The sequence below is a fragment of the Lepidothrix coronata genome, unplaced genomic scaffold, assembly GCF_001604755.1.
Source record: "Lepidothrix coronata isolate B3197 unplaced genomic scaffold, Lepidothrix_coronata-1.0 Scaffold158, whole genome shotgun sequence".
Classification (NCBI taxonomy): Eukaryota; Metazoa; Chordata; class Aves; order Passeriformes; family Pipridae; genus Lepidothrix; species Lepidothrix coronata.
In genome coordinates this window covers 1,735,514-1,748,085 of record NW_016690338.1, presented here as the reverse complement: position 1 = coordinate 1,748,085, position 12,572 = coordinate 1,735,514, and the positions used below count along the sequence as shown (strand labels likewise).

The 12,572-nt window shown below is 42.6% G+C and overlaps 1 protein-coding gene across 1 annotated transcript in view; it reads right to left on the bottom strand.

Annotated features, from left to right (window-relative positions):
• Window positions 1-12,572, bottom strand: part of ITPR2 (inositol 1,4,5-trisphosphate receptor type 2) — a 243,979-nt gene that overhangs the window by 18,691 nt on the left and 212,716 nt on the right. Inside the window, exons 53-55 of the mRNA XM_017829118.1 lie at window positions 10,639-10,766; window positions 8,818-8,983; window positions 7,395-7,555 (exon numbers count right to left, since the gene is read on the bottom strand). Of these exons, the coding sequence (XP_017684607.1) occupies window positions 7,395-7,555; window positions 8,818-8,983; window positions 10,639-10,766 (455 nt within the window). The remainder of the gene's footprint in view (window positions 1-7,394; window positions 7,556-8,817; window positions 8,984-10,638; window positions 10,767-12,572) is intronic.

Sequence of the window (12,572 nt, the reverse complement as noted above, 5' to 3'; positions counted from 1 at the left end):
AACAAAAAAAAAGGAGCAGTAAATCATCTATTTAGGCATATTTTTTAATTGCTTATTTTATGAAAACCCAAATGCAGACAAAACCAACGTTGTATTTCCTAGGAAATTAGCCTGTCTGCGAGACCTCAGATCTTATTTAGCAGCCAGCTTTTGTGCTCTTGGTATTACTGCCATGGTAAGTAATTACTCATAACGTGACACGCATCCTATCAGCCTTTTAAAAGCAATTAAGAAAAAGTTTCATTGCTTAATGATATGTACATACATCTCATCCTTGCAAGTTTTGCTTTGATAACATCTGCTGGTTTTTGGAGGAGAGCCAGTCTCCAAAAGTAAAATAACTCAGCCCTAACAAAGGGAGCATTATTAGCTTCCCAAAAGTTATAAACTCCACGCCCCGCTCCAGCACAGCGTTTGTGTGCACTAGTCCTGTAAGGATTTTCAACCCCGTGTGTTGCCAGATCATGTCAAATCAGAATTCATGATAATGAAAATGCCTTAAAAATACAGCTTATTTACAGTGAGCCAGTTGAAGAACTCAGCTCACCGTCCCTGGCAGATTCAGCTGTGGCAGCTGAAGGGGTCACTCCGATCAGCTGTGTGCTGATATTATCCCACCTACGTAGAGGCAACAGAATCAGTGCCCTGTCCTCTCCTCAACCAGCGCAGTTTAGACTGGCACGACTTCAGTGGCCGTCAATTTGCACATTAGTACTCTGGGCTGTGATCTGCGGCGTCTCTTTTTCCTCCCCCCTTTGCTATTGTTGTGGTTAATTGCGACACAAGGGTATATACGGTGGACATCTGGGGGAGGAAACTTCTCAAATTGTTTGGGATGAATCACCAGAGTGCACGTGAAAAGCACCCGGAGTGTCTTCCTGACATCCCAAGTGTATCTTCTGCAGCATTCATGCTGTACCTTGGATTGACATTTCTCTGGTTTAGGTCATTCTCTCTACCTGTCCAGTGTTTAGTGATCCTTGGATGTAACAAGAATATCTACAGACTAGAGATAAAAACTACGAGGGAAATCTTTTACCCCCAAAATTCAAAAAGATGATGGATAACAGAAAAGAAGAAACCCTGGATGTCAGAACTTTTTTTTTCTTCTCTAAAGAAGTTATATTTTAAGAGCAGAGGTCAACAGCCCTCTTAGTACATATTATTTTATTACATTCTTTGACAAAAATCGACAGCAGTAAAGAACAGCTTGTTCCACAAACCCTGCTCCTCCCCTCCCTGCTGTCAGCATGCTCTTCTCCTTTCTGCACAGCACTTTTTCACTGCCTCCACATCCCCTGTCCAAATTCCCTTTGGACCTGCCTCTTCTAGAACCCCCCACGGGGTTCACCTGGGGATGGCCACTGACCATGTCAGACATCAGGGGAGCACACCAGGGTCTGGCACCAGCGAGATGACTTTACATTCACTAACTAACCCTGGAGCAACCTTTTCCAAGGTGTGAGGGGACGGGCAGCCAGGCTCCTGACCCACAGCTGTCGGGCTCCATAGGCACCACTTGGCTCACACTTGGGCTGTTTTGACAGTCAAATACTTCTGCTGAGGTCAATTAACAGGAAAAAAATGCCTTTGCAGGCCACACACGGGTACGCCAGGGACTGTACGTAAGCAGCTCTGGCTCCAGGAGCGAGCTTGTCCCCTCTCCCTGCTCCTGCATTGGGGGGTCACAGCCTCATGGAGCGACTCTGGCCAGGATCTGAACCCTGGGAGCAGCTTGGTGCTGCCACGGCTCACATCACACCTCCGCTCCCGAGGTGGGAACACGGCAAACTGAGGAGAGGCGAGGCAGGAGCGAGAGGGATGCCGAGGGAAACGGGCTGGTGCTGCCCAGCACACAGCATGGGCACAATGACAACTATTGTGAGGCTTCTCAGTGGCTCATTTGGCATGGTTCCCAGTGCTGCTTTTGAATTTAACACCAACTTTGGGTATCTAATAGGAAAAGAAGGCAAAAACATAAGGCTGGAGGTAGGAAGAACAGAAACAACAGCACTGGCTCAACGGAGCCCTAAATTCAGCTCAATTTTCAAACTTCAGTATTTAAAAACAAGAAACAAAACAACTAGAATGTTTCAAATGGAGAATGCATTTTTCCCCACGACATGGAAATGGCCATAATATTTGCTAAATACTTCTATTTAATAATTTAAAACAAAAAAAAAAAAAGAAAAAAAGAAAAAAAAAGATGACACCTTCAAAATATTTAAAATAAAGCAGCTAAGATATTTTGTCACATGACCAATGCCAGGTCATTGCTGTGCCACAGAAGTGCTTTTAAAAGAACTGAATGACAAGACCATTGTTCAGAATTCCAGGCTGGTGCTGCTCAACCTGCTGCTTCATCCTTGTAATGTTGATGGGAATAAAAGGTTCATGATCCCAATGACCACGACTGAGAACAGAACCTTTAATTTCCCACCAAAGATTGCCTTGCTTTAGAGGGATAGCCTAATTCATGGCAGTATCCTTTACTCTTAGGAGCATAGGCTGGTTTTAGAGCAGTTTTCTCAACTGAGGAGTTATGTAATTGCACCAATTACATCCAATTACACAATTAGAGTAAATAAGTAATAATATAACTAGGTGCTGTAATTATGTAATTATGACAGGTAGCACACTAATGCTGATAAAAGCCATTATGAAACTTGCTAAGAACTGTGGACAGAGCATGCAAGAACAAAACTTTTAGGGCTTTGTTTGCTCAAGTCTTTCATTCTTCCAATGGGCAAAATAATTAATTTAATTGCTATTCCAATAGCCTTTTAGTTTTGCAAATGAATGGAGGCACAAATCACAGACTAATTCATATATGTTGTGCTGCAAAAAATTCAGTAACTAATCATCTACATTTTTTTTTACCTCCATTTCTCCATTTACAGCTACCAAAGCTTAGGTGAAATCTGTGTGTACAAATTACACCTCTCAAAAATGAAGTCTAAAAATTTGGACATTAACCTTCATTGTTCCAGTTATGGCATTAAATTGTCTCCTCTGACAAATGGACACAAGGAACATTCAAAGATTGCTTTATCGATGCAATACAAATAATGTGCATCACTCTGGCTTTGCTAGGGATGGTGTTTCTGGTCAAATGGGTCAGATAAGAAGGAATGTTTTCTGCAGGAATGAAAATTCAGTAGGGGAGTCATTCATGCAATTTCTCAGAGCAAATGCAAGGTATGTAGCCAGCTTTTCAAAGTTCCTGTCCTTTTGGATATTGTATAATACCTGTCTGACTTCATAAAAAAGACCCGAAGAACAAACAAATAATAAAGCCTACTACTCTGATTTAATATTCATTGATATTTCACCTGATAAGTGATATAAGATAGTATGCAAGAAGAATGGGCATCACTAAAAGAGCTGATGTGCTTTATTCCCACCAACATCTCCATAAAGTAACTGCCTGAAAAGCTTAAGGTGCATAAACTGTGTGCTACTTTACAATACATTTTATGCTTGATGCTTTTTTTAAAAAAGAAAGAAAAATAAAAATTAATACCTTTCTTTATGAAAGCTGGAGAGATACTGAGTACTTCTGTCACTGCTCAGAGCAGTATGTTAAGCACTGAAGCCCATACAGAGCTGCTGGGAAAATCAAAATCACAGGGAACACCAGGAGTTTGCAGACAATGTCCATAGTCCAGATGAAGAAAGCTAAACTCCTCTGCCCCAGGGTCTTTTGAGGCCAGAGACATGCAAGATAACGGAAATGCCTCAAAACAAACCACCCTTGGAACAGAAATACAAACTCAGAACAGAAATGCAAAAATATTGCCTTTGAGCGAGGGGTGTGTAAACATCTCCTACATGTTCTTTCCCCTTCTTGAACTAGAAAACTGGAGAAGTGAACTATGATGCATAAATGACTCCCTTCCATTTCGGCATCCAGCCTTTCAAATAATATTCCAAAAGAAGAAAACCACAGTATTCCTATTTTGAATCAGTTGTAATATCAGCGAGCCTTCAAACCAGAGGCTTCACTGTTTGCTGGACAAATGATACATAGAAAAGACTGAGAGTCATAAAGAAGACAGTCATATTTTTGGGTTCTGACGAGGCTGTGCAATGGAGAAGAGAGTTTATGAGAAATTGTAGATGCTTTCTCTGGTGCTTAGTTAATACTGATAATCATTCCAATGTTACTTTTTGCAATACTTCGTGAGACAGTAGAAGACAAGTGCAAATAATAATTGGTTCCTAACTAGAGTTGTAGGGGTAGTGAGGATGATACTTGCAGCTTTACTCTACTTCCTATTAAAGAAATTACTGCAGTATGCTCCAAAATTTTGACCCTGTATTTAAAGGGTCTTAAGATCTGAGCCTTGAAGATTTGATTTGGGTAGAAATTTTCTCTAAGTAATCTGGCTGTCAAAACACAGAATTGGGGTTTGATCCATTAAAGCTACAGAAGCAGCCATAGAAGGCATTCCTAATCATAAATAGAGTTAAGAGAGGTTTTCCAGGAGTATGGATCACAGAGTTTTTGCAGCCATATTCTGGTATAGTATGAAATATAAAATCTCATTCTGGTCCCCTCAAAGAGGTCCTGACACTTTCCTGTTATTCCAACAATCTTATAAAGATTTCTTGCAATCCCATACACCCCCAATAAGCCTTATTCAGCAATGAGTCAGTTCCACTGGCAAGCCCCTTGGGAAAGGTTAATTTGAAGTCTGCTCTTTTCTGCCAGATCCTAACCAGAACTTGGTCTCTGACAGGGACTTGGTCTCCTCTCCCAGCATCAGAAGAATGGTCATGGAGCTTTCAGCCTGTCACAAAGTCTGAATCAGCTGCTTTCTCTGTCTTCAGGACACAAACCACACTCAGGCTTAATTTCTGCACAGAATGTAGTACATCTCACACGCCTGTCATGTAATTTCATCACTAACATTCTGTGAAACACAACCAATAGCTGCAAAACTACCTCTGAGAGCTTTCCTTTTGACTCTTCTTTGGGTCCTGAGCAAAGCTGTATCTTTAAATCTCTTCTCCTAGCTGAATATCGTACTCCATTCTTCCAGACAGATTATTTTAATTTCTTAATATTCCTCAAAGCATGTGATATACAGTAAACTCTCTGGCTCCAAAGGAAAGCGTCCTTTTTTTGTTCAATTAAGCAGTTCCAATTGTTTCTGTTATGCAGCACCAGTATTTCTGCAGCACACCTTCCCTAGATTTTGTGCCGGGAATTTAAACTACACAAAGACACAATTACTAATCTCACACCAGCCACTTGTAGTTTGTTCAAACATTTCTTTCTCTTTTTTTCCCCTCACTCCTTCATTCCTGCTTCCATTCCGTGTAAGCTTTACACTTCTAAGTCCATATGTACCTCTCCCACCATCCAGAACAACCTTAAACTTTATATATATACCCATGGAAAAAAAAAAAGTCTTCCTTCAGAGGGTTTAATAATCCCAAAATCTGGATTACATCAGCATTCTGTCACAGAGGAACAGGGGCTTTGAGAAATCAGTTCAATGCTTGAGGTCACGTGAGTTTTTGGTGGTTTTCTGTTAATATTTTAGACATTCCAACAGGAGTTCCCACCATTAATGTAAAAGTAAAATACACTGGTGAATTACATCAGAAAAGTCAAACCACTGCTGCCACAGGATGAATATGCTTACTATGAATATTAATGTGTCTCTTGGAATTAAACATTAATACTTAACATACATACCACAAAGTTTAAAATCACACAAACACTGCAGGGAGAGGAAGAGGAGTAGAGAAGGACTAAACAAGTGAGATAAGCCCCAGAGTCTGGAGATGTTATTGATTCCACAAATTAAAGGGCATTCCTGAGATAAGCTAAAATATTTTCATGTGTAACAGGACAACTTGCCACTGTAAATAATTTCTTGTAACGCTACAGAGGCTGTAAGGATTTGGTTTAGGTTTTGTCTTAGGTTTTCTGTCTCTCCCATCACACTGCAGAAGTGTAGATCCATTACTTCCCACAGGATAAATGCCCTGAGCTGGGCAGTGAGATTGACGGTTCAAAATTGATGGACACAGGCTGTTCCTCTATACCTGAGCACTGAATTCCCATCACCTGCCACACTACTTTCCCATGTAGGGATAATAGCACTTACAGCAGCTCCAAGCAGTAAAGCACACACTCCTGTCTAAACATGAGCCATTCCACTAATGTGAGTTCTTCAAGGTAAGCTCTGCATAAGCCTGCACAGTGCTTGGGAGTCACCTCTTCTATTTCAGCCAGCTCCCAATTAGGCATCTTATCTAAACTAACCATTTAGGCTCTCAATGGAGTGAGAAAGGTGAGTCACTCCAGCTCTCGTAGAGACCTATCTGAAGGCAGGATAAATAACCCAGCTCTCTGCACTGACAAGGCAGGGACCTGGGATTGATTGAAGCCAGGCACCTGATGTGAAGACAGCTGAAGTTAAAGGAGAAGAATCTTCCCTTTCACTAAACTGAGGACTAAAAGGGCACCCAGCATCTCAATAATGAGGCTGGGTAGTATGTCCAGTCAAAGGCCTGATGAGGGATAACAGGGCAGATGCTCTTGGTAAGAAACGTGGCTCCAGAAATGCATAAACAGCAAATCCTGATGCGCATTCGGTTACACTCTCCTCTGGGATTCAGACATGTGCCAGCTCTGCAACCACAGACCCTGGCATGGGCCCTGAGCAGTGCAGTACCTGCCAGGAAGTCCACAGGAAGAAAATACTGCACCAGAATATCCCAGCAGACAAGAAGAATTCCTCAAAAATGAAGCCCCAAGCCAGGCAGCCTTGATGATCCATCCCTCTCGCTCACCAGAACGAATTCTCTTAGGTAGCAGGCTGGAAACAAAATGTAATCAAACATCTCTCTGCCCCAGTGTCATCACATTTCTCTCTCTGAGTCCAAGTCAAACTCTTCCTGCTTCAAGAGGCAGTTTCTGTGGCTCTTCAAATCCCTGCAGCTGCTCTTCTTGGTCTTTTCAACAGCTTGTTCAGAGCAGTCATAGGAGAAAAGCACTAGCCCTCAATGCTGACCCTGTGCTTCAGTGTTCAGCAGGAGATGTTATTTTTCTGGACAGCAGCCCAGGGATACTGGACAAAGCCGGAGCAGCACCAGATGTTGTGATGCATCTCCTGCCCAGGGTCTGGCTAATGAGGCAGCAGAACCCACAGAGCATGAGAGCACGGCCGCCAAACTGGAGACTGTGGCCTGCGCCCTCATCCTTTTCACTGCGTTTAAGATCAGGCTTTGTTGCAGACTCAGGCATGTGAAAAGATCTTTAAAAACACAGATCGATCCCTCCTATTATTCAGAGAGAGGGGGAAAAAGAAAGATACTCGCTGCTGTAGCTGCAAGGAGCTATCAGTTGCATAAAGCACGTGCCCAAATTGACTCACCACAATCATCTGTGCCACGTAGCTCTCTGGGCCAGTGTATTCAGTCGGATCTTTGACTTTGACAAGGACTATAAAGTACAAATAATGCCACATGTTGTGCTCTGACTTTATATGCTCCTCAAATGAAACGGTCTTGTTATCAAATTTGTCTCTCTCCAGTCCTGCAAAAAAAAGACACAAATGTAAAGCCAAAAAATAAATTTCAAAATAAAAATACTCAAATCTGTTAGAGAAAGGGACCTAACTTAATTTAAAGGACCATAAATTTGAAGGAGCTTAATTTAAAAGCTATAACTGCATGCAGTAACCACCAGGCAACAAACACCAGGCCAGAAGGCATTCCTGACAGAAGCCTTTCAGCGCAGCATTTATCCTCTTCTGTGATATTTCCTCTTAATAACAATAACAATATAATAAATATGTTAGGGTTTTACAGTGCCTTCTATGCTGAGGGCTATAAAGTGCTTTTACAAGTGTTGGCTCTGACTCTTTCTAGATGGATATTGGTAAGCCCACAGCGTGCAGTCCAGGTCCTGATCTTCCAAAGATTTATGCACACTTTTAGCATCAAGCATATGAACAGTCCCACTTAAGCTAGGGTGGGATTGTTTGTGTGCTTAAGCCTGGCAGAGAGGGTGAGTCTCTGCAGCTTTGAACTCATACAGTCCTTACAGAGCTGTAGTCATAAGAAATTTTTTGGTTTTTCCCTATCACAGGTCAAATCTCTGAAGAGGAACACAGTGAGGAAGCACCAATGTGCTCTTCTCCCTGGATCTCTTGTGGAGGCTTCCACAAAGATGTTGTGCTAAAGACACTAAAGATGTTGTGCTCTGCACAACATTCATCCCTGTCAGCACAACCATGGAAACGACACCCAGCCTACAAAAGAGCAGGTATTTCTGAAGTCCCCTGGGGGAGTGAAGGTCTGCCCCTCTTTGTGAGTGCACGTCAAAATAAGCGTGATTTATCCATGGGCTTCGTGGGGCTGATTTTCACTGAATTTTTTTTGTTCCCTGTTTCATATCACCTTCTGAAACAGGCAGATTTTGCTGTTGTTACCCTTCTGTAATGCACTGTGCTGTGAAATAGCAATCTGTACTTTCATCTGCATCACACTTTGTGAAATAAAGTCAGCAGCTGCACCATCTCCATTAGTGGTGATGATGCAAGTGTGAGACACAGCTCTTCTCCCTCAGATTCAGGGTGGAGACTGTGAAGCCACCTCTTAGCAAAGCTGGCTTTTGATTCATAAACCAAATCTTTTTCCTACTGAGAGGGAATAAATTTGGAATCAAACTCTGGCATTTTTACAGACTTCCTTGTAGAAGATAACCACCCCTTAGATCCACACTTTATTTTTTGAGAAATAGTTCATTTTCACTCCTTTCCCCATCAAATATCTCAATAAATCAGTAACACCTACCACAGATGAAACAGGTTGTCTTTAGTATCTCCTCCTTTTTCTGCTTTTCACTCCTGAGATCAGCAAATGTATCAATGATGACTCCAAAGATCAGGTTTAGAACAATAATTATGACAATGAAGTAAAACAGAAGATCATAAACAACTCGTGCAGCAAACAAGGGCTCCTGCAACAATAAGGTTGCAATAAGATATAAAAATAGCAGAGCTCTAAAATATTAAAGAACATTTTCACATTAGCTCAAGCAAAGCAAATCTTTCTTTTCATATGCCAAATTCTGGTAGCCTTACTCTCAGAAACAGAGAGGGACTACAGAGGCATAAAACCCAAGACCTTTTCTTCACCATGACTGACTTAGAAGTCACCAAATTTCTTCAGTTTCCCACACATTCATTGGGATAATAGTATTACCCTTTGGGAAGTGCTTTAATATAATTAGCCTTAAAGAGCTGCTAAGTGGAAAGGGCAATTTTCAAAGTCTAAGTGTTTACAGATTTCATGGGGATAAACTTTTCTTCATGTAGAACCTCCCAGCCTGTGAGGTAGGACCTAGACTCCTACTACCAGCACAGGAAGCTCTTCCATCCAGATCAGAGTTATTTGTCTCTGGACTCTTGCAAGCCCTGCTGAGATGCTACTTGCTAATTTATTTATAACACATCCTTGGGTTCTAGTGTGGCTCATTAAGCAAAGTGCTGCTTTGCCTTTATTTGTGATGTTCTTTTTGAACCTAAATAAAAACACATAAACTCACCTAAATATTAAGGCAAGTCCTCAAATGAACTGAATTTTTGAGGAAACTTATGGCAGAGGGACATATACCATGATATACAAAATTCTGTTTTGACATTCATGCTATTTGAGTGCAAGTAAACAATAGGACCTATTCCAGGGCAGATGCCATGGAATATAAGCTAAAAATACACATTATGCACCTCAGTGGAGGGTCTTGACATATATTTATCAATCAATCCATTTTACAAGTTCACATCTGTAATTCTCAGTGTAACAAAAGAGTGATCTCCAGCAACACTTCACAGAATCACAGAATGGCTCAGGTTGGAAGGGACCACAGTGGGTTATCTGGCCCAATCTCCCTGCTCCAGCAGGGTCATCCCAGAGCACATGGCACAGGATTGTGTCCAGACAGCTCTGGAATATCTCCAGTGAGGGAGACTCCACACGTTCTCTGGGCAGTCTGTTCTAGTGCTCGGTCACTGCACAGCAAAGAAGTTCTTCCTCCTGTCCAGGTGGAATTTCCTGGGCATCAGTTCCTGCCCATGGCCTCCCATTACTGGGCACCCCTGAGCAGAGCCTGGTCTATCCTCTGCCCCCTCCCTGCACACACTGACACACATGGATGAGGTCCCCTCTCAGTGTCTCCTCTGGAGGCTGAACAGCCCCAGCTCCCTCAGCCTTTCCTCCCCAGGGAGATGCTCCAGTCCCTGAATCATCTCCACAGCCTCCGCTGGACCCACTCCAGGAGCTCCATGTCCTGAGGAGCCCAGGACTGGACACAGCACTCCAGACATGCCTCACCAGGTCTGACTTATTAGCAGTGATTGGAAGGTTATGATAAGCTCCAGTTTTCCAGAAGGGGTAAACAACTACCTAGAGTTCCTTTCTTCAAGTATCATCATCACACCAAACTTAGCTCTTCCCATTAAACATTCCATCTGGGATTTAAAAATTACATGGATAAATCATCAGTGTGACAAGAGACCAGACTAGATACAAATACTGTCTGTAACCTCCAAAAATTGACTCTGGCATTCATGAGATGCACAGGGAGTAATGCACTTCCTCAGCCAAAACACTTACATCTTTGGAAGGCTTCCTGAGCACGTCTCCCACACCACCACCATTCCTCAGGCCTTGATTTAATACGGTCACAATGCACATGAGCAGGGTGTCACAGGTCCTTTCTATTCCATCTTCCTCCTCTTCACCTGCAGGCAGGAGGGAGGCAGCTTTAGGAGTCACAACATCAACCCATCACTCACCAAGCAAAGCCACAGTTCTTTGTTGCAGAAACCAACTGCAATGCACATCTGTCTTTCATATTCCTCAGCCAGAATTCCACTGATCATCCCTACCCCTGTGAATGTTGCTGCTGGTGACACATTTAGGCACATCAGGCATACTCAGCCTTAAGAGAGATGGAGAAAATCACACCAGTGCAGTTAAGGACCCAGAGCTGCCATCTCTATTCATGGGAGCACCTCTTCTCCTTGCAGTGCTCCCACTGGTTTCACTGGGCCTCCTAAAAATTCATAGATGAGAAGCAATATAAACACAGAATTAGAAGCACATTTGTGAAGGGATTGTCTTCCTGTGAAATCATCCCTCTACCTACTCATGTACAAGCCAAGTCATGTTAGCATTTCAAACCATTAAGGAGGAGCTGGCTTTTAGACCAGTAAATCTGTCCACGATCTTTCCACCAGCACACAGGTCTGATATACATTAAATGAAAGGCTCTCCCTGACCTCAGCCTGAAAACTTGGATTCTATTCTTATCTCTGCTGCAGAGCTGCTGCGTGGTTTTGGCTGAGCCACAGAGGGTACTATTGTGCAGGAGATGTCTGAACGTGCAGAGGAGCTGGGCTGGAACACCAGTCCCTGGGGGGAATTTGTCCACATTGGCCAGAATTCCTCCCACCACGCACTAGCTCCCATGCTGGGGCTGCATCAACAGCCTCCCTTTGAAGAACTCTGCTTGAGTTGTTCCATGTGTCCTGCTGGCTTGCACTGAAGGGTCAGGGCTGTGATTGCCATTTCTCCTGCCTTCCTTTCTCTTTAGGGATATGCTCGCTTCAGACAGCGATTCACACTTGGTTTGCTTCATGCACTCATTGTAACATAATTTAATAAATAACAACATCCTGCTGTGACAGTTGACTGAAACACATATTTAACAGCCCCAAACCACCACATCATCTGGGGCACCGAGGTAGACTTTAATAAATTGAATTGACCAAAAGCACTCACATTACACACAAGTAATCTGGATTTAAAACACGGGATCCCCAAATTGTGGGGCCTACATCCCATGACTGGGATGTGCACAACAGTGCTGGTATCTGCTGCTTTTGCCACCACTGCTTTTGCTCTGCAAGTAAATTAAATGAGAAACAATCCCTGATTTAAGGAACTCTGAGCAAAAAGAAAAGCAAAAGCAGACATCAGGATAGACTTCCTGTTAAATTATATGGTCATTAAAGACATTACTATGACTAGTAATTCCAGATTTAAAAATAACTACTTAAATATTGAAACTGAAAGGACTGAAACAAGAAACCTTTCTTATCCTATCGTATCTGGACTTTTTTTTACCAGCACAGTGATTTTCATCATATCAACTAATTTTTGCTTTATTTCCTCCTCCCAAACAATACTCCATCTTTTTTTTCAGAGCCAATATCTGTGCTTGAGAAGGTGGCCATCCACGACACAAATTATAAGCCCTGATAAAAGCCACAGCTTCTATTTCCTTTAGGTAGCTACAACATTTTCACTGTTCACCATACCAGGGTCAGGTGCTGGGAACAACAGATGATCAGATTCTGGTGAACACTGGGAACAAACCACGGCTGAAAACTGGAAGCTGCAACACAAGAGAATGACCTACCAGCAACCCTCTCCATGCACTGCACTCTCCGTGTGCACTGGGATGCAAATTCAGAGCAAGCCCAGGCTTCAGAGAGATGCAAGATGCATCACCTGACTGGCACATCTTGCAACACAGAGTCAGC